Source organism: Nelusetta ayraudi, unplaced genomic scaffold (genome assembly GCF_046127955.1).
Source record: "Nelusetta ayraudi isolate G7.1 ecotype Tasmania unplaced genomic scaffold, CSIRO-AGI_Nayr_v1 ptg000127l, whole genome shotgun sequence".
In the NCBI taxonomy this organism is placed as follows: domain Eukaryota; kingdom Metazoa; phylum Chordata; class Actinopteri; order Tetraodontiformes; family Monacanthidae; genus Nelusetta; species Nelusetta ayraudi.
In genome coordinates this window covers 2,282,278-2,304,063 of record NW_027466177.1, presented here as the reverse complement: position 1 = coordinate 2,304,063, position 21,786 = coordinate 2,282,278, and the positions used below count along the sequence as shown (strand labels likewise).

At 47.8% G+C, this 21,786-nt stretch overlaps 1 protein-coding gene and 1 long non-coding RNA gene across 3 annotated transcripts; both read right to left on the bottom strand.

Moving 5' to 3' along the window:
• Nucleotides 1-286: 286 nt before the first annotated feature.
• Nucleotides 287-3,304, bottom strand: LOC142904334 (uncharacterized). The gene is made up of 3 exons (XR_012929380.1): nt 1,153-3,304; nt 965-1,072; nt 287-890 (listed from the first exon to the last, which is right to left on the bottom strand). It is a non-coding gene; the product is annotated as an uncharacterized LOC142904334 (long non-coding RNA).
• An 8,066-nt stretch (nt 3,305-11,370) lies between these two features.
• Nucleotides 11,371-21,550, bottom strand: LOC142904279 (Golgi reassembly-stacking protein 1-like). Of its 2 annotated transcripts, XR_012929372.1 has the most exons (10): nt 21,306-21,550; nt 20,832-20,912; nt 20,356-20,559; nt 19,732-19,818; nt 19,505-19,635; nt 19,267-19,415; nt 19,056-19,178; nt 18,569-18,928; nt 11,986-12,136; nt 11,371-11,729 (listed from the first exon to the last, which is right to left on the bottom strand). XR_012929372.1 is itself a non-coding variant. In XM_076050262.1 (8 exons), exons 1-8 carry the CDS (start codon nt 21,369-21,371, stop codon nt 18,792-18,794), a joined length of 978 nt encoding a protein of 325 aa, XP_075906377.1. In that variant the 5' UTR covers nt 21,372-21,550; the 3' UTR covers nt 17,894-18,791. The 2 variants fall into 2 exon arrangements, 1 of the variants encoding a protein (XP_075906377.1); XM_076050262.1 differs by lacking the exons at nt 11,371-11,729; nt 11,986-12,136 and having other exon boundaries at nt 17,894-18,928.
• Nucleotides 21,551-21,786: the final 236 nt, after the last annotated feature.

The following is a 21,786-nucleotide window of genomic DNA, read 5'->3' as shown; positions in this document are numbered from 1 at the left end:
TGACCGTGGCTTTCAGTCATGTTGCTATCCTCTTAACGCTAGCTTGGGCTTCCCTTACTAGGGCACTTCATGGCTTCATCTCCTCCTAGCCTAGCCGTAGCTAGCCTGTTCATTGCGGTTATTAGTCTCTTATCCCCCCGCCCCCTCTCTGTCTCTCTTTTAAATGCTTTATGTTTCCTAAAAGCTCACGTTAGTGTTTCCAACTTTCATTCATAAAAAACACAAACTCAATGGAAACGAAAGTTAGTTTGCATTGAAAATAAATGTACGTCCAAGACAACTCAGAAATACGAGACAAACCCCATCCTGTATTGATTAAAAGATTCAAGATTTGTATATTTTGCTAAAGTTATATTTTGAATTGCTTATTGCGAGTGTTTGTCTGCCGTGTTTTATTTTGTAATTTCATCATTTTCAGTTGCTGTAAGCCAGTGGTGATGGTGTCTACTCCTGGGCCTGTGTTGTGCTGCTCTGGGATTTGAGCCACTTGACTTTGGAGAGTCAATCTCATGTGCCTGGATAATTTTTGTTTGGTGGCCCCCTCCCAACCGGTAAACCTCAGCGCTGATTAGTTTCCCCTTCTTCTATGCATGTGTTGTTTAAATGTAATTTTTTGAAAAGCTAAATCTGTATTTTTCCCAAATCTGCATTTAATGCCTACGAGTATTATGAACCTGTGGGTCCTTGAGTGTTGAAGGGGAGGATAATTCTCTGGGTGAAATCAAACCCATTTGAGTATGTAAATGTAGCAGGTGGTGATAATACCAGTCACTGAAGCTATTGTCACACTTCCATATGTTTTTTTTCACAGGAGACAAAAAAAACAAGGCAGCTTTACGGTGGTCTTTGAGGGTGAAGCCAACACCTGGCCGACCATCCCATCCAGTCATCTATCCAAACAACACAGAGAGAATCATGAAAGCCATAGGCTGGAACATTGACACATTAATGAGGTACCACTTACCTTTGTAAAATCATGAGGGACTGGTTTCCAGAACTGTGTGAAAGTTCAGAAATAAGTCAAGGATGGATTTTCCTCATCTCCGGCTCGTTCAGTTGCTTGTTAGAAACACTGTAATGCAGGAAAAAAACGTCAATCAATTTTCCAAAATCGTTGGCCTTTAAAGCTCAAGTTTGAATCGTCAGTCTCACCTCCTGCTCCAAAACGCCTTGTTTGGCCCCATTTTGCACACAGACTGCCACATGGTTTTGTTGTACTCTGTGTTGAGCTTCAAGTGGCACAGGATTCCCATAATCCTCTCCGGGAACCTCTCATTAGCTCCAAAAATACTCTCAGGAGAGCTGCGGCGCTTTGTTGTGTGCAGGGAGCCGTTTCAGCGCCGCTTGTTCCCAACAGCCCACATTGCATGTGTGTCTCTCCTCAGGAACATCACTCTAAACGTCGGCCTCATACGATCCATTTCGCAGAGATTTAGGCCAAATGCTGATGTAAAACAAACCTCAAATGAAAGTGAGGCCTTGGTGACGTGCGTTGATGAAAGGCAGGCGGCCACTTACGGAGACTTCAAGATGATGACAAGGGAGGTGGGGGGGCGGGTTGAGAGCACTAAAATTAGATTGTCGAGTTGAACCCCTGGGGCAGTGCAACAGGACCCTCTGCTTTTCACACAGCAAACATGCTGCCGCTGCCTCTGCCTCTGCCGCCTCCCTAAATATGACCCTGACTTATATCACTGGCAATTTAATAAATGTCAACATTTGTGTTACTAAGTTATTTGGCCTCATTATCCAGCCGGCATGAGGTGTAACAGTTCAGGAATGTATGTAACTGGTCTGTTAGTTTCTAGTGTAATAATTTTTATATCTTGCACTACAAAAAGGTGAAACACACCAACAGCAGTGAAAATTAAAAAGGGTGAATTAAGTTTGAAAAGAAACAAAGCATGCTTATTACATTTGAGCATCTTCTCACCCGACATTTAAGTCCCTTTGGCTCGGCTCGGCGTATTAAATGTCACGGGGCACTGCCCAGTTCTTCTTTAATGGAAAACACACTGAGGTTAATTATCCTCACTAAAAGGTTTGCCGCCGCTGTTGGAGGAGGGCGACAAATCTCTTTCATGGCGGGAATAATGTGACATTTTTGGATACACCTCTGACGGCTCTGTGAATCGTCCGCTAATCCGTCAGCTCGCCTCCGGGCCCGAGTGCATAAAACGCCGAAGCTCACTAATTATCGCCTTGGATCTCATTTACACAGGCTGATGACTCCCGGAGAGTCTCGGCGTCGCGCTCAGCTGAGCGTCACAACAAATGCACGGGAGAGCAAATAGTTCCGACATTTGACTGTTGGAAGCGCGTGTAATTAGATGTCCAGACTGTACATTTATATCACTGAAAAGCCCTCGGTGCCTCCGTCCTGTTTTCTGCAATATTCTGGAGTTTAATGCTCGTGTTTTCGTGGAGATTAAGTCTGTTTAAAGCGTCTCATCCATCGTGGCAAACGAGGAGCGGCCTCCTAAAACCCTCTGCTGCTGCACAGCTCATTGAGTGATAATAAAACTGGGGCGAATGACCACCGCGTCTCTTAATTTTCTCATCCACGGCGAGTAATCCCACCATAAGAAATTTACGGAGAGTCTTCTGGTTTCAGCCAGAGTGGAGTCTGATAAAGTGAAACGAGGCAGGATTTTCATTATCTCACTTAACCGGGGAATGAATCTGCTCCGCTGAATATCTCTCGGGAGACGGCAACACGTTAAGCTTCCTTAATCCTGGCTACACGCGTACATCAGGCCACTTAGGCCGAGGCTCCGCTGGCAGATGCTTCCTTTTAAACAAGTAAATGCATTGATTGTCCTCTAATGTATCATATTTAATAATGTTTTTGCTTAAATTGCCACGCGAGCAAATTAGCCCTGTGGCTGAGGACGATTTGAAACAGATGTGAGCGCGTAATGAAGACTAATTGCTGTCAAACATTTGGTCAAGTTTGTTGTTCTGCCCCCGGAGCAGCGCAACTTGCAGTGCTTGGGAATAAATAAATAAATAAATAAATGAATGAATGAATTGAAATCCGGCAAGCACAACTCATGGCTTGAGAAAGAGGAACAACGCGGCGCTTGCACTACATGTGGCTAATGGGTGATGAAATCTCAAGTCGAGTGCGAGCGCTTCCTGTTAAGAATCGCACTCATGAGTTTGCACAGTGAGCAGTACAAAGCAACGCCGCAATTAAACATTCATCTGGGGACGACGATGCGGAATTGGAGCTCTATGGGACGTGAGACACCCATAGTGACTTTCATTAGTTGGAGCATTAAGCGTTTTGAGTCCCACCCACTTTGTTTTTCTTTCTTTTTTTCTTTTTTGCAAGATCACTTTTTGCATGTGCGGAACTCGCTGTTACTGTTTCTAGGTTAACACAATGTGATGTCATTTCTTACCTCCCTGAGCAGCTGTCATTTTTTTTGCTGTACTCTTGATCTTAGCTTTAATTCCCTTTAGACAAGCCGCAGTCTTTATACACACTTTTGTCCCTTCGTTGGTCATTGAATTGGAAATGACGCAAATTCCTCGGGGCATTTCTCTGTACTGATCGCTTCTGTTCTCCTGGTCGGTTCCTGCGAAAAGTTTTATCCGTGCACATGTGCCCGGTTTATCTTTCTTGGGGTCTGGGCCATCTGTCATCGTTTATGCAGTGATGCCACTGTTTTATTTGGCCAGAGTGCAGAGAACATTCATTTGTGAGCTGACTGATAGGCAAATGCAGCGAAACAAATAAGCAATGTGCCGCTGACGCTGAGAAAATCGAGTGGAATAAGTGGAACATAGCTGCTCAAATTGGTAATATACGTTGTTATGTGCTCACTCTCGTTTCATCGACCATTAAGGCGGAGAAAATGTGCCTGTGAATGGGGGAAAGGAAAAAGGCAATTTTCACATAAAACGAAATCGTCTTTTTTGACTGAAGGCCGATGCTTATAGGCCTTTAAGACACACAAAAGCAGTGTTTTGAGTGTCAGATACTAAAAGGTTCCCTGGCTGGAGGCTGTTGTTCACTTTGTCTGAAAGAACACACAGTTAATGTTCACCCCCCGTCATACTAACTCCCCCCCCCCCCCCCCCCAACCCAAAGTGATGCTATCTGCAAACTGGCTCCAGGAATAGCTCACATCCACTGGGACGCTATCTGAATTTGTTGCCCTTCTATTTGCTGAACCCAAAACCAAATTAGGCCTCATGCTTTGCATGAATCATAAATGGGTGAAGCCAGCGGTTTCTTCTAAATCGAGCCTGATAAATTATGGATGAGCAAGATTTTTTTTTTTTTTTTTTTTTTACGTCTGTGAAGGGGAGCTTCCTCTGCCGTCATCGCCTCTGCCCCTGGAAAAGAAGAAAACAAAATCGTTGATCCAATTCCAAATCAAACATTAAAATAATACTATTTTAATGGAAATAGCATAGTTAAGCCCAAGCCACAGCAACACTATACAACAATACTACATGCTTATCTTATGGAAGTTATCTTCAATGAACATTTAAGCAACTTAATCTTTGTTAAATATCGTACCTATTTCGTAATCTATTTGATTCGGAATTTGAATCCCATCCACTCTTTTCCATATTCACCACATCTGCCGTGATCGGCGCCTTTAGATTTGTTGCTCCCTGATCTGTTCATCCCCATTAAAATAACATCAAAAAAACACCATCTGGAAGAGGAACGTGCACGACTTTGCCCCGGGTGGTTCCGCCTGAGCGGAGTGCATGATTTTAGACATGGCTGTCTCTGGTTCTGATTAGCTCATGACTCACCCAATTTATGTTTCTGCCGCAGACTCTCAGGAACTGATAGTGGGGTGTTTGTGTGCACGTCAGTGTGTGTTCGTGAGGGTGTTGCTCCATAATACATGCAACACTTGTGATTGGATGCCTCCTCAAAAGAATGCCCTTTTCTTTGCATCTCTCTGCAACAACAACAGGGGCGGGAAAGCAGTGGCTGTCCTCTCGTGTTCTGTCCCAGGTTATTAGATTCACAATTAGGCTGCTACATCACGGTGCCATTATGCTGCCATTGGTGGGCTGCACTTATTGTAATACTTTGAAGCTGGCAAATGGGGAAATAATGCATGTTGAGAGGAGGCAGGGGATGTGAACGCTGCATACGGTTCATTGTCATCCAGCAGCAGCAGCATGTTTTCAAATCAGGGTCCATCTTTTGAAGCCGTTATATTGCGAGGCGTGAAATGAACACAAAAGTGCATGAATCACACACTCTGTGTGCGAGAGGGAGCAGAACAGCGGTAAACAGGTGGTGAACAATAACAACCAGCGGCCAGGAGTGTTTTATGAGAGCGGAGGTGTCGCGCAGCGGCGGTGATGTCGGTCAGTGCAGCGGCTCCGGGCCTGCAGCCCCCCCCCCCGCCGATTACGTCAGTAACGCTATTGATTAGCAGGCCTGGCGTCTGCTCGAGAAGCTCTGCATGTCGGTTGTGCAAACATAATGCATTTTCTGCACTTTATTATCCCTAAGCAGTGATCTGGCTGTGATATATTTGAGCTGTAGCGAACTGGATCTGTGTTTTCTGTTTTTTTTCTGAGCTGCTGCCGCTCAGGGAGCCAAAACCAATAGACTAGAACAAATAATAAAATAAAATAAAAAACAGCTTTGAAGCCATAATTGCATTCGACGCTGGAAAGAACACACTGACTGGCAGAGGGGTGGCAGTTGTGGATGGATGCTTGTTAAGATTCGATGCGATTTGATTGTATTTGTTTTCATTGCTGCTTCTGGCATCACGAGGCAGTGATGATTTTGAAGAGCCGGCTGAGGAATACTGTTGCCACTCTGATGGTCCCCAGGTGGTAGACCACTGAGACAAACACTGTCGTGATGCAAGGAAATAAAATGAGATTCATGTGCGTGCTTTGCTTGAAGCTCCATCAGTTTTTTTTACCCAGAACGTCGAGCTAGCGCTGCGTGGCTGTTCTGCATGTCCTACAGAAAAAGCCTCAGAAGATGAAGACGGATCAATAAGATGTCTGTTACTCGGCGGTGGCCTGATGGCGGGTCCACCGAGGGGGGCCGCGCAGAGCTACAACAAAATCAATCTCCAACAACGGGCGCACGGTAATCACACAGGCCGCCGCGGCCGGGGGAATGAAAGCGTCCTCCAGGGACCCGCTGGTCCGTTACGGACCGAGCTGCCCGCCGTCTGAGCCACTTGTCGCGCACTCCGTTCGCCCCGCGCAGTTCGTTACGGACCGAGGCGTCACGAGGAAGCGAAAGGACACCATGACGTGTGATGGGACGGCTCTCCTCCCACACGTGGCCGTGTGTGACCCATCGCTGACTGTAGGGGAGCGGGTTCAGACGAGGAGGGGGATTAATCTCCTTTACCTCGACAGAGTTGTTCGCCGGAGGAGGGGGACGTCGCGGGTGGCCGGATTATTGGCTGGATTATGGATTCGGCGGGGCCGCACGTGTCAAAATAAATCAAAATCCGCTCGTGCATCAATGCAAGTACCGCCGCCTCTACTGCCACTCTGTAAAATGAGAATAAATAGTGCGTTGGTGTAGCTCAGTCTTAAAGGCAGCTCTCTGCTCTCGAGGAGGTAAACTGGGCCGCCTCGTAAATGCTCTGCCGGCACATTTCTTTATTTTTTTTAAACAAAATCAACACTTTTTCTTTCGGCCTTTCTCCGATGTGGAACTATGGGCTGCTCCACCAGTGACTTAATACTCAGGGGTGCAGGGGGATATTTCTTGAGGAGGCGCTTGCGTCAGCATGCTCGCAGCAATGGCCGTGAATAAAGATGGATCAACTGAGTTTACAGTTTGGTTCATGCCCGACGGGGGAGGGTCAAGATGATCCTCCCTTCATTCAAAAGGCATCCTCACCTTCGAGGTGGTCCTGAGAGTCGGCCCAAGCTCGCTCTGTTGTCACGGCAAAACCCATTTGATACGAGTTGTTTCACTAATGACCTGCTTGTTGTGCCCCCCCCCCCACCCGCCACCTGAGTCATGCGAGTCATTAGGCTCCCATTGGCTGTGGTGGGAATGGACGGTGGCGGTGAGAGCGAACATCTACCACGGGTCGATGAACGATGATCATTCTAAGGCAGCGTGTTTGTCATTTTGCACAAAATACAAAAGGAGAGTTGAGGTTTCTCATGTTACTGCCGACGAAACCTGGCAAATCGTGGCAGTAAGACACCAATACAGCAAAGCTCACCGGAGCGTCATTAACACACCGTTAATCCAGAAGGGGTTTTCCTCTGTGTACAAACTTTATGGCGAGCCAACAGTTGGTAAATATTTGGATATATCCGCGGCGTGGTAAACACAGGAGGTAAGCCGCAAAGACAAAGCACATACATGATGCTTTCTTTGTGGGATTTGCCGGATATCAGGCAAACGGATCAGACTGTTTGCAGGCAGGCTAATTTTTTTTCCTTCTCCTTAATACGCAGCAAGTCGCAGCAAGTTATATCTTGATTAATCACGACTGGACTTATTTACTGTCGAACAGGGTCTGACATCATCCCGTTACGCCCCGAGTGCTCTTTAAAATGCACTCCAACATGCTCTCTCCCACCGTGTACCCAGACCACGTGGCCGGGGGAGGTTGTTATGATTTGGCTTGATGGGAACATTTTCTTTCTGGTCACAGAAAACCACAGAAATTGATTGCAGCGCGGGAGTCAACCCATTCTTTTTACTTTATCTCCGAGAGACACGGTTGCCATGACAAAAAGCCCGTTGCCAGGTTGATTTTGTGCGCGCGCCGAGCCGAAAAGGTTGACAGAACTCCGATGATAATGTCAGGTCAGATAGCAGCAAGTCAGAGTAGATGGACGCCCCGCTGATGGCACCATTAGAGACCAACCTCAAATGTCAGCACGATGCAAAGCCACTATTTACCACAGCCATGTGCACCGATGCATACTGGTCGGTAAACAGCGTTGTGAGCTGATGTGGTTGCAACGCAGCTGATATAAAAATCCTGAAGCCATCCACACAATCACTTTCTCCCCATCACAGCTTGTTCTGCACTCACCGGGGTGGTGGAGCCTAATCCCAGCTGCCTCGGGTCGGAGGCGGGTTACATCCTGGACAGCAGTCCGCCCTCGCACCGTCAGACTTGAGGGTTGCAATTAGCTTAATGTGCATGTCTTCACCCAGAGAGGAGCCACACAGGGAAAGCATGCAAACTGGCCCCCACCACCATTCCGGTCACAGCGTAACCTAACCAGTCGGTTTCCCTTTTGGTTTTTAAGAAGGCAGGAAGCGGCTGACGCAGGCTGCCTTTAAGTAAACCGCAAGGAAGAAGAAAAGAACAGACAAGTGTGAAGAACGCTGACAGATTGGTGGTGCCGCCGCGGCATAGCATTTCTGATTCGGACCCCAGAGGGTTTTTGTTTTTTCTTCCCAGACTGCATAGGCTGCATAGGTCAGACAAGTGCGGGTGGTTGTTTCGGTCTGCCTTCAAATGCAGCCAAAAGAAGGTTTGGCCATTCACCTTTTATGTATTCTCTTAACTTGGCATCACCAGATGTTTTCTATCATGCTGTTGTCAGATAAAAACCTGGTCATTTCCATCTAGCGTGCCAGCTCTGCACAATGGTGGACATAAATCATAAGTCTGTTGAAAAATCAAAAGGATATTTTCCTGCACAGGCAAAAAAATGAAAGAAAATTGGCACTTTGACTAACGGCCGACTCTGAGCTGCAGCTTGAAATAAAGAAGACAGGTGAAAGGCTTCACCATGCTTTTACATTGCACGAGTCCTTGACTCATTAACCTTGAGCCCTCTGGCGAAGCAAATGCCTTTCTTTTTGCTGACAGGCCAGTGCGCCGTTCCCATGGCCGCGTGTCAGAGCGAGCAGAAAACGTCGCATCGACCAGGCAGAGTGAGCTCCTGCCCCTATTGATTGGCCGCGCGTCTCTCAGCGGCCATTATCTCCACCGCCTTGTTACCAGATGGAGCCGGTCAGCCGGCGCCGGCGCACAAGCCGCGCACCTCCGTTGCGTGAACAGATGGAACGCAGGGGGGGGGGGACAGGAGGTATCGGACGGAGCGAAAGGCAAAAATAAATAAGCCGGGGAAAAAAAGAGGTGGACACAGATTGTTTGCGTTGACCTGGTGCAAATGAAAGATAACAACAGGAGAGAATAGAAATCAGGCACTGATCTGCTGAGGTAACCAATACGAGGTCACATCCTGGAAATACTCCCACACTGAACTGCCATAGAGGCAGGAATATTGTATTGGCCATACTTGATACTTCTGTACCTGTTTTTATTATTATTATTGCAACGAGTGACGAATGAGAAGCTTGCTGATGCAAAGGAAAAATAAAAGATGCAAGTGCAGACCTGAAGCATTTTCTTGATGGAAATGATGAGCAGCTGGTCAAGTGTTTGTGACGGGGTGGTGACCTGCTTCAGTTGTCAAACACAACGATCAATCACAAGACAGCTGTTACTCCGTCCAGAAAAAACCACACAGAAACTGGTTGGTCCACTATAAACTTGATAGACCGATGCCCTTCCAGCATTATTATTAGTTATGTTCCGTCTCTGTGAATGTGATTTGGAGCAAATCTGCATCTTTGCAAGAAACTCCGCCTCAACCAACGTGCACGATGAGCTGCAGCCGGGAAACCAAAGCAGCCCTTAAATAAAGCGAAGCACAGAAAACGCTTCTCCATATGAAAACCCGTGCAGTAGCAGCGACACCGTGTTACAGATGTCCTCGTTACAGCTGCCTGCAGTTTGCGAGAGGAGGATTTGTGGAGTCGTCTACCACCTCCTCCTCAAGAAAACCCTCATTACCGAGGATTCTTCTCTGGCAAGAAAAGTGTCTCCTCAGACTGACTCATAGCACAAAAGAGGTGGTAGGCTCTGGAGCCTCCCTTAGTTTCCCCCCCCCCCCCCACTTTTTTTTTTTTTGAAGTGCTGCCTGCCCTCATTTCTGGCACACCTCCTCTCGGTATGTGAACATCACCCGAGTACTTGTTTGATGCAAGCGGATTCTGTTCTCAAATAAAATGCGAGAATCCTTATTTTTTCTCTTCCTTCCCTCCTGCGCGTTTCTTCCCCTCTTCTACCGACTCTGGCCTTCTAGTGCAAAAGCAGACAGCTGCCACCGGGTCAGCCAAGCGGGGCCGTCGGGCGGACTGAAATGTAAAATGTCGTTTCTTCTAGGAATTGCAAAAAAAAATAGAAATGAAGCCCGGGAGAGTTTGCGCCACGCCACATACTGAACAGCTCAGGCAATGCGCTTGGTGGGAAATCAGGTCAGACTGTTGTTTTTTTTTTTTGCTGTTGCCCAGCAAGTCAAAGCCTTAGCTCAGCAAAAACATTATAAGTGTGTGCGTTTGCCCATAAAGAAAAGAAATGTCATCAGCCATTCTGCAGTCACTGGTGAAATTGACTTGCTCAAGCTCAAAAGCGAGCATCAAAATGGTGATCTACCTGCGTTTCCCCATCCACAGCGGCCCTCGCTAGGGCTTTAATAGAGAAGGGCTCCAAAATGAGAAAAACATATCCAGTGACCGGCAGCAGTCGTTTGGAGGTAGCAAGAAAAGACGAGCTGACAGTCACGACAAAATGAGGCATGAGTCACGGTGGCTCGTGACGCGCGGAAGCGGGTCAGCTAAGAAGCCCCCCCCTCTTCCCCCTCCTCTCTTTTCACCCAACCCCTCCCCTTCATTTCCCCCCCCTCCTCTGGGTCATGTATTTGCAAACCTTGAGGCTGCAGGCAGGCAGACAAAAGCACATTATGGCTGCAGTAAAACAAGGCGACGGGTCATAATCAGTGGCCTGACATTTTAAGCACTGCATCATTTTTATGGTACATTTCTCTGTGTGTTAGGCGTGACCTCGTCTCCCAATAAACAGAAGTCTGCCTCCTCTCACTTCGCCATGGTGATGGCTTGTGTTCATTGTGAAATGCCATGCGTACGGCGCCTTCCAGACACAGCGGCCATTTAGATTTATTCAGAAAAAAAGAGCAACAACCCCCCCCACCCAGGTGAGTCTGCTAATATGGACCTGCGAACGAGCCTGGGGTACGACCTGAACCTGGTTCGAATCTGGGACTAGAGCAGATGAAACACAGACCTGAGAGCGTGACAACCTGGGACACATTTACATAAACGTGCATAATTACCACAGGCACAATAAACACACCCACCAAATTAGCATAAATGAGCATATATTAACATATAAATATGGCCGTGGCATGGAAGACACGCCCAATTTTCAGCGCCATCTTGGAAAGTGGGTTGGGTTTTTGTGGACACACCCATTGCTATTCAAAAACAGGAGTGGGTGTGGCCTGGCCAAATATTAGTTTTCTATTGGACAGAAGAGGGAGCAGAGTTTCGGACACACTATTGACATTGAGGGCTTTATTGAAGTTCAAACAGCAAATAACTTATGTAAAAGACACTTACACCAAACCTTTGCCTTTAGCTCCCAGAGTGGCTTAGACCACTGGTCCACACCAGGGGGCATTGAGAAGCTTGTTAAATTTGTATCTTCAGCACTATTAGTAGTAGGGAACCATTGATCCATGCCAGGATTTTCATCCCAACCACTGACACGCTGGTCATTGCCTGTATCTCTCGCATCACTTGTGGTAGAGACCACTGTGCTCTGTGGTACAGATCACTGGTCTGAACCACTAGGGCTGCTGAGGATACAGGTTCTGATCAGCTTCTCGGTGGAAAGATCAGAACCAGCATGGATACTGATCTGAAAAAATGAAGAGAAAACAAACAAATCAGCTTGAATCACACTATTAGGGGTGCAAAAGATACAGGGAATGAGCAGCTAAAAAAGTGGAAATAGCTTACAACAGTTCTGCAAGTAAGTCAGTAAGTATGACACACAGCACTTATTAAGTAATTTAAAATACATTGCAGTCAGTCAGAGAAAATGAAACTATATTCATAAAGAAATTGACTCAGGTGAGGTACAAAATAAAGTAAACACATCAGTGCAGTCTCACCACTCGGATCTCTTCAGTGGTCCCAGAGCGTTGTGGAGATCCTCCACAACCAGATGAAAGGTCACAGCTCACCATTACAGGCCCTACTGAGGGACTGTCAGCCTCAGCCACAGTCACAGTCAGCTGTCTCTGATCCAGGCTGGATACTGACCTAAAAAAAAAGTTGGTACCATTTGGTACCGGTAACTTCTGTTAAATTAATCCCGTTTCATTCATTATCTGAGTGAACAATTTTATTTTGAAAAATGACCGGATTCTCTCCGTTACGTCCATCTAACGCTCAACTCTTGACGCATGTCAAGGCGCTTGTCTCGGTCATCTGATACGTTACCGCGCCGTCACGCTGGGCAATATTTTAACTGTTCTCATTTTCACTCAGGAAGGGAAATGTGATTGTTTTTCCCTGTTGTTGCGGCACCAGACTGGGGAGAGATATTCCTGTTGACGTGCATTCCACTGGTATGAAGAACTTGCCGCGTCTCTCGCTACATCAAACGACGCTGTCTGACTGCTACGAGTTATGAACACAACGCTGTGCTCTAAGTGTTATAGAAGGTTACATATCAAAGCGGTGCAAACATGAGAGTTGACTCTCTCCTCATGTCTGTTTCAGAAGCTTATCGCCGCCTGAAAAAAATAAATAAAATGTCACAATGAGAATCTGGGGCAGGAAAATAGCGTCTGAAAGTAAGAAGCGGCGCCAGCCAGCTGGCTAACCCCAGGGCATGCTGCTACTGTCACGCCTACATGATTAGCTATATTATGCACATCTCTGCGTGACATCTCTCTTACAAGGCAATTATTGAGACAATGCGATTGCTATAACGTCAGTCTGGTCTCCATGTATTTTCATGCACTCTGGCCAACTTGCAGTCTTTACCAAAAAACATTTTTTTAGTGAATTTAGTCAACATGTGCCAACGTAAAGAGGATGGAGACCCTTGGTCATGTGCGAAATACACCTAGGACACAATGTACAGAGGAAAAATTACCGTCTACGCCTACTCCTGTCTTTGTGGATTCATCAAAATGTGTTTGCAGGCAACAGATCAGATGAAAGGGCAGACACGTGGCTCAGAGGACACTGGAAGGCCGCGATGGAAACTTGCCATCAACTGTTCAGGGCTTCCCACACAGACCCATACAGCCTGATGAGCTTCTGTTGACAGCAGGAGCTGCTGATGACTCACACTACGACAGCGATGGGCTCACCCTCCCCTGCCCCTCCCCCCAAGTCCTCTGTGGATGAGCATTCTGATCTGCATTTGTTATGGCAATTGCAGTCATGGGTGGGTTCAGCGGGGCAGCGGCTCGCCTGTCTCCCTATTGTTTGTCTCTGGTAAGGTAAATAAAGTCTTCATTTTCACACACTGGCTCTGCCCTGGACACGGAGACGTCGCCGCCCCCGCCCCTCCCGGCGGATTTAAACTAAACACGGCGACGCTGAAGGCCAATGGAGAGCCCGCTCGCTCGTGCAGCCGCGCTAATTATGATAGATCGCTAATCCCGACAATTGATAGGCGCTCTCGCCGGGTTTAATGGCAATTTAATGGTCCGCATAACAAATTGCCCCCAGATTCGCTACCACATTTCAGGGCGCATTACTTACATGGGCCCACGTTGTCAGCAGTCGGACCCTATTGAAAATCAGGAGCATGCTTGGACACAAGAACACACTTCCGTTTTCTCTCTGCAAAGCAAACAAAATGAAGAAGGGGGGGATCTCATGGGACGGCTGGGTAGCTGTGTGTGTGTGTGTGTTGGCAGCTCAGCTGTTGGTGGAGAGTGTGGCACTGGCCGATAAGAGAGCATTAGCACTCATCGAGTGCATGTTCCACTCAGTCATCATCAGTCATGCATGCATGCATGGATGCAGCGTTTCTCACTAGGTGACGTTCAGTTTCGGCCTTTGCAAGACCCTTCAGTTTTCTCCCCTCTGCAGGCCCACTGATATGTACACAGATGCACAGAGCTGAGGCTCAGATGCGGAGGCTACCTGGGTGAAAGAAAAAAATCTAAAATACTGTTTTTCCATACTCTGATGGACAGGCTGGGTAGCCAAGTGCGATTTCTGAACAGGTTGCGAGTGTTGGTTTTAACATCCTCGCTCTCGCAGATCCATCTGCAACACACTGTCAACTCATTTCTAAAATCTGTCTCTTCCTCCATTCACTCTAATCCATCTCCTCCTCGGCTGCGAGTGACTGTGCCTCCAAAACAACAACACCACCACCAACAACAACAACAACCTGGACAGAGTTAAACCCCCTTCAACGTCCTGACAGTGTTGGAGTGGAAGCGGGATGAAAACAAACGGCACAGCTGTTTGCCGACACCGACGGTGACTGATGCTTTTTATTCATCAGCGACGGGAAAATTGCCGCACTCACTTTCACGCTTTGCGACCACGATACGGCAAACAACCTTTTGTTTGGGCCTGGTGCGGGACGGCGTCATTCAGACTGGTATTTATTCAAATAAGACTGGATATTAATAAGTCTGACGCAGCTGCAGCATCTGCAGCATTTAGAAGGCTGCTGACTACCTACGCAAGCAGCACATCCAAAAGCCCCCCCCACCACCAGCGTTTCCAACCTAATCCTTTTTCCCGGGCACGCTATAGCGTGCGCTTCCTTTCTGTATGTTATGCCCAGAAAGCGCTCGTGTGATGCCACCTGCGGGGGCTCGATGCTTAACAGGCAAATGAGGTTAACTCCTAGAGACAGCTCCCCATCGGGTCAAACTGAGCCGGGGTTGTGGCAGCGGTGTCACAGCAAATATGTCAGAGACGCGGGGGCGGAGAGGGTGGAGCGGTGAGGATTTTTGTTGGGGCTGAGCCGAACCTTCAACCCCCTCTGTCACATCTGCTGCCTCTCAACCAGAACCGACGGGCGTCCCCGAGCTCTTGGGGCAAAATGGGGCAGCGGACGACTCGACATCGCTTGACGTTTCTGTGGGAGAGGCACAGAACAACTGTGCCAGCAGGGACATTATCGTTCTCATTATATTTGGCCTGCCGCGATGCAAGACGACTGCACAGGCCAGATGGAATGTTTCCAAATGTGTTATATTTCAATTTCCCACAGCCATCTGGCAAAGCCGGATTCAAAAACAAAAAAAACAAAAAAAACAAAAAAAAAAGAAGTTGATGGAACGAAATCACCTGCCACAGTTCTAAGCTGGTCAATCGAAGGCTGTTAAAGAGCCATTCTGCATTTCCCACCCTGCACTTTAGAGAAGCGGCTTTGGACAGTAAGAAGAAACAAACTATGGGTCTCCAGAAAGAAGCATATTTAGCCTTATGTTTAACAAACACAATGCAGCTCCCTACTAAAACAAGGCTGGACAAAAATAAGGCATTGACTGACAGGTGGGGGACAAACACTTTCCCGGAAAAAAGTGCAGCGTGCAAAAGTAGAAATGAATGGGCTTGACTCATTATCTAGCGTTGATTGGAGCTGATTAACACTGGTCAAAGCAAATTACTTTAGTAATGCAGGACCTCTAAAAGAGACAAATTAATTGGAAAAACCAATTTAACAATCAACTACCAGAAAAAAACAAAACAAATTAGGAGAAGATTTCTGGGTCTCTGTATGGACGCAGATGCGGCTTTGGCCGGGTCACCCGAACTGCGCACAGCCAGATCTCACCTCTGCTGAATGGCAATTAGCCCCCGGAAATAAGGGCTGCCGCCCTCTCTTAACCCTCCTTAATGGCTGCTGCATCCTATTTGCCTTATCGGCCTCTTTGCCGTCACTGGTGGCCCCAAGCACAATAAGAACAAGATTAAAGATTTACCCAGAGCCGCTTGATAGTGGAGGAACAGACCGCGAGCTGAGGAGATACTCTGGGTGACCTCAGTCATCGGATCGGCTGTCTTTCTAATGACGGCTATGATATGAAAAAGATCAGATGGTAGAAAGGCAGTCTGGCCTGGGCCCTTTAGTTGTTCTCCTACACTCCAGATCTGATCCAAGAACTGATCCCGTTAACCAAGTCAACGGCACAGTGCTGCCGGCTGTTTATTTACAGGCTACAACAGGTGCTGATCAATAACTCTAGATCGACGCGACTAGAAGAACAAACGCACTGCAGTCGATAGATGCCTGCAGGGGATAATAAGGAAAAATCTTCCCGTGGACTCCAGGTCCCTCTGGATGGATAAACCTCCTGCATGAGTGAGTGAATGAATGAATGAATGCATAAGATAACGGCATCACATCTCGCAGCACCACCTCCAAATATAGACCCAAACCGTGAAAGACGTGGTGACGGTGGGGGGAGAACACTTCTACCACGTGTTTGTGTGAGATTTCCGTCCACACACCCACACATCCGTTTATCACACTCATGCATACGTGTGGCCATTGTGCTCACTGCGCCACTGAGCCGACGCCGCGCGCGCGCGCCGGAATCAAAAATGAGCAAAGAGGCGACGAGCGCAGCAGAGACGCGCTGCCAGCGCCGGAGAGGCAATGCCTCTCCCTCTCCCTCTCCCTGCCTCCCTCTCCTTCCTTATCTCTCAAACGTCTCCTGCCGCGCTCCCTCCGTCCGCACCACCTCCTCCCACCCGGAATTATTCCATTCCTCAATTTGTCACGGCGCAACGGCAGGCTGAGGCAACGGGCCACTATGCTGGTGCCTGTGAGCCCGGCCTCCCGGGGGGGGGGGCGGGGGGGGGGGGGGTGTTGAGATAAAACCGAGCTGACAAGCGGGTTCGGCTGCACGGCCGCGTCCTTTGCAGCGGCCACGGAAGACGGGAAGAAGGAGAAGAAGATGATGAAGAAGAAAAAGCTTCACCTCTTGGCATGCAGCTTGCCCGCTCGCGTCGTCTAATAAGGCTATCTTCCCGCCGCAGACCTGACGTAAAGGGTCGCGCATTAAGACTCGAAGCCAGATTCATGAGCAGGTTCTTCCCCCACCCACCTCCCTCAACTCTCAGCCACCCTCCCTCCATGCCTCTTGCTGTCAAATGTCAACGTCGCCAGGGGAATAGCTCCAGTGTGTTGGCAGGAGGGCTAAAAGCAAGTGAGCTATAGATGTGCTCATCTTAGGAACATAATCCTTCATTCGACGTGCGCGCGCACGCACGCACGTACATAGACACAGGTGTGCACAAGAGGACCCCTCACTCTCTCGCTGGGTGGATTAAAACAAATCCATCTCAGCTTTCTTCCTCCGTCCGTGGACGCCCATCCCCCCACCCCACTTCTACTGAGAAAGGGCCCTGGTAAATAATTGAGGATAATGTATCGTGGTGCTGCAATAGCTTCCAACCACTCCCCCCCCCCATCCCCCACCGTATCTAACCAACATTTTTTTTGCCCAGTCTGCTACAAAGACGCCCAGGCAGGCCACGGTGGGACGTGCACGACCGCTTGGTTGCTGCTGCACGGCACTGTCAACGAGTTTAAAAATACTACAAAGAAAGAACAACGGGATAAAAAAGGGATGAGAGGAAGAAAAAGGCTGGAGATGCACCACATCCCCACTGGATGATTCTCACTGGTTGCCTCTGGTTGCGTCACGAAGAGGTATTTTCCCGGCTCGGCCACGTCTGCATGAACAAACGTCAAGACGCAGCACGCAATGAATGACTCGAGCGCTGACGTCTCGACGGGAAACGTTACAAAGGACGGCGTCTGTGACGCGGGCCGAATCAAAATCTCATTTTTTGTGCTTAATATTCAATTTGTGACCTCAGCAGATAATGATGAGAACCACAACGTCTCCATTCGCTCATGCCCCCTGGTCTGACAGCAATTCAAAGATCCAACGTCAGGAAACCGAACTATCTGCTTCGCTTAAAAAAAGAAAAAAGGTATTTGCTGCCACCTACTGGTTCAAAGTATACAGATTCTGCCCAGCGCTCGCTTGCACGCACACACCCATCAAGCGACAATAATTCTGCTGAAGCGTTTTATTTCATAAATATCATATTTGTTTTTTTTTTGTCCATGAATAAAAATCGATTGCATAACTGAATTAAAATCTCGCAAAGAGAAAAAAACAATCATGACTGCATTTAATAAAGACGACTCCCACGCAGGATTTTTCAAAATAAGGCAAGCAGCAAAGAAGGTTTTGTGGCGAATACCTGAGATTCTTTTTCTCCTTCTTACATATGGACTTGTATTCAACTAAACCTCGCAAAACACATAAATTAAAGACAAAAAAAAACATTCACCCAGCACACATTCACAGTGAAAAGAGAAATCTAACAGCACATTAACATGAATCGAACCTCCTTTTCAAACAATTTTTCATACTTTTAAATTGTGAATTAAAACGAAAGGTAAAACGAGTATGGCTTCTTGTTAAGTACAACTTTGGAGATAATTTGAACAGACTTTAAGACTACATTCAGTGTATGAACCATCTAAGCTAATTTGCAATATACTCCTACTTTATGTGCATTTCCGTTGGCATGCAGCAGTGACTCCTGTAATTTTTTTTTTTATTTGGGAGTGGGAAGGTGTGTGTGTGTGTGTGTGTGTGTGGGTGGGGGTGGGGGTGGGGGGGGGGGGGGGGGGGGGGAGAAATGATGTTTTTTAAACAGAACTTCAGCAGTGCAACTTACAATCATAACAGAAGCTTCCTGTTCCCTAATGTGCACTATTAACCATTATCCAGTGCAGAAAAAGGTGCAGTAGGTGACGACTTCCTTGTCCTCCAGTGAAAAAAAACAACTTCTTGGAGTAGTTGGTGACAAGTCCCCGGTGACAGTTGAGGAGCTCGGCGGCTCGGCTTCAGACAGTTCAGTTGTGGGATACCTGGGTTATGCTGCTGGGTCTCCGTGGAGACTAAAGGCCTGCTTGGTCGTCTGCGGCCGCGATGACGAGGTCGGCGGTGAGGTCGATGAAACCCTCCTGCTCGATATTCTTAGTGTCCGAGTCTTCTACTTCTTTATCTGGAGATGAGGGCCCCAGCGAGGAAGTATCTGAACAACATGACACAAAGGATCTCATGAGCCAGTGTGCACCACCAACGGATGCTTTCAGCTTTGTGTAATTGCATTTTTTGGCATGCCACGATCGCTGCCATGGCTCTAGCGCTTGCTTACTTACCGAAGGCGCATTGATCCCCAGAGACGTCTCCATAATTAGCGAGCATGGAGTCCTGGCCAGCATCACTGGCAGAAACCACATCGGACAAATCTGGCGTCGCCGCTTCCGGCACGTCGGACGCATCTGCAGTCGACAAACGGCAGGATCAGATACAAAAAGCCGATTTGTACCCCTTAAAATACAAAAAACAAAACAAAAAAAAACTGATTACCCGAGTCAACAGCTGGTTGCGAGGGCGAGGTGGGGGTCGAGTCCTGTGCGGAGTCTTCAACTGGACCCACGTCCGCTTGACAGGCGGCATGCAGAACAGGGCGGGTCGGGATTCTGTGCAGGTAGCCGTAGCCAATACCACAGCCGAGGCTAAATGACAGAAACAGCAAAGCTCAAGCAATCACATCAACATCACATCAACTTAATGTGACCGGTGTCAGTAAAAGTAGAACTCCTACCTGCCCTCCCCTCCCCACGCTCCATTGGGAGTCACCACCACCTCCCTGCACTGGTCGCTCTGCGTGTTGTACACCAGCAGCTTCAGCGGCTTCCCCTCGTTGGCCTCAATCAAAGAAAAGAAGTCGTCCGACTGCAAAGGATTCAGAAGGGTGATGTGTAAACGGGTGCAAGTCGGCCCATTTTGAGTTTATTTGCAAAGGGAGCGAAGAACACCGGTCGAGCTGACCTCCTGGAGGACCTGGTCGGCTCCGACAATGAAGTCGTTGTGAGCGACGAGGCCGGCTGCAGCTGCGGGGGAACCGTCTTCCACGTCCTAGAAAAACATGGTTTTTCGACATCGATTGAAATACTGTCTTGATCTGCATAACAGATTTAATCTATAATTGAAAGGAACGATAATCACATGAGAAAAACATTTTTTTGCAGAACCGAATGAAGGGCTCTGTGGGGGTGGAGGTCAACTGTTTTCCTTTAAATGCAAGCATCCTCTGAAATAATAATGACGCCTTCTTCTTTTTAAAATAATTTAAGTACTGACGTTGCACTGCAGGCTGCGCAGGTCTTCGTAAAGGTCAAAGCGTTCAATGTTTTCAACCACACTGTGCTTGGTTTTTACTTAAGGGAAAACAATCGCGTCCAAAGAATGCAAAGATCTCTTCATCATATGCAACATCCAGAACCATCCAACAAGCAACTGCTTTTATTCATTTACACAACAAAGACTACAATTTCAAAGGAAAGAACCTGCAGCACTGACACCAGTATATATTTTTTTAATGATCAGGGCAGCTTTAAAAAAAAAAAAAAGATAATAATAAAAGTATGGATACTGTCTTATTTTAAGACTAACCAGCACGTGCCAGATGTTCTCATTGGCTCCTTCAAAGCTGCAGAAGCGCACGCTGGCGCCGAGCAGACCCTGGCCACCCCACATGTTGCTGGGCGTCACCTCCAGCTCCCTCGTGCGCTGGGTCTTGGAGTTGTACACTTCCAGTTTGACCGCCTTCTCCACGTTGGCCTTGAGGAGGTCTTTCAGCAAGTCGCTCTCTTTATTCTGGAAGCACATGACAGTGACATGGACGACAAACAGATGTCACGTTGAACAAGTAAATACAGGAAACAACCGAGGATGTCAGAGGTTTTATGCAGGATGTCCCTGCATAAATAAACTGTTGGGGTTTTTTTTGGTTTTGTTTTTAGGAAGGGGGCAGTGGAACTATCAACTGTGTTTTCCACATAGTCGGCAAAGCTATTGTAGCCTTCATTTATTGCGAGGACTTGCAAAGTCAAGAGCAGCATTTCAAAGCACAGTGTGGGCGCACTTACAAGTCTCGTGTTTCCTATGGAGAGAATAAAATCAAAGAAAGGCTCCAGGCCGGCCTTCAGGGCAGGCGAGGCTTCCTGGATCTGAAACACACACAGAGAGGGAAAACAAACAAAAAACAAAAAACACACGCAGCATTGGTGCATTTCTATTATCACAACACGGCAGGTGGTAAAAATGCACGCAGCTGATGGCCGAGGCAGGATGAGTAGAGACGGACAGGTTAGCATGTAACGACTCCACTCGGACATCAGGTCCTGCAGACCCGGAAGCCTGGAAGCCTGGAAGCGAGCCAAAAGCCACCTCATCATGGACACCTTGACAAGGTGGTTGCTGAGCAGCCTTTCAACGACTCACACGATTTATACAATAATCTGGCAGTCATAAAAGCACAGCACAACGCCTGATTCATGCAAACATGGATTAACGAGACAGTCAGTCAGTCAGTCGACTCATGTGCCGAGCACCTTCCTCACCCCGTGGACGTGATATCCGCAATTGTTTCCCCCTTCCGACAAAAACGAGCTCTGCGACAGCCCCATTGTGTGTCCGACAGGTGGGCAGCAGCACCGAATCCGGCTTGCTGGCGAGCTGTCACGGAGGCAGACTGGAGTTGTGAGGCATTGCTGGGGAAACCGAAGCGTCAACTTGCAGCTAGCGAGCCCGGGTGGCCGAGAGAGGTTGAGGGAGCGAAGCTAGGCGGCTCTGCATGGGCCACGCAGACCAGGCTTATAAACAAAGAACCAAGAGAAATCGATCTGGGCACCGATTGACTCGAACGTCAAGGGAATCCGCGATCGATAAGCAGCCCTTGATTTGATGAAACTTTTGATTAAAATGTAAATTAGTGAACCAGTAAAAAATTGTCAGGGCTTGCTCAAAAGAGAGATGAAGAATTGACATCCGTCTAACATCGATACATGGCGATCACTGAAGGAAGGAATTCTTATTTTGATT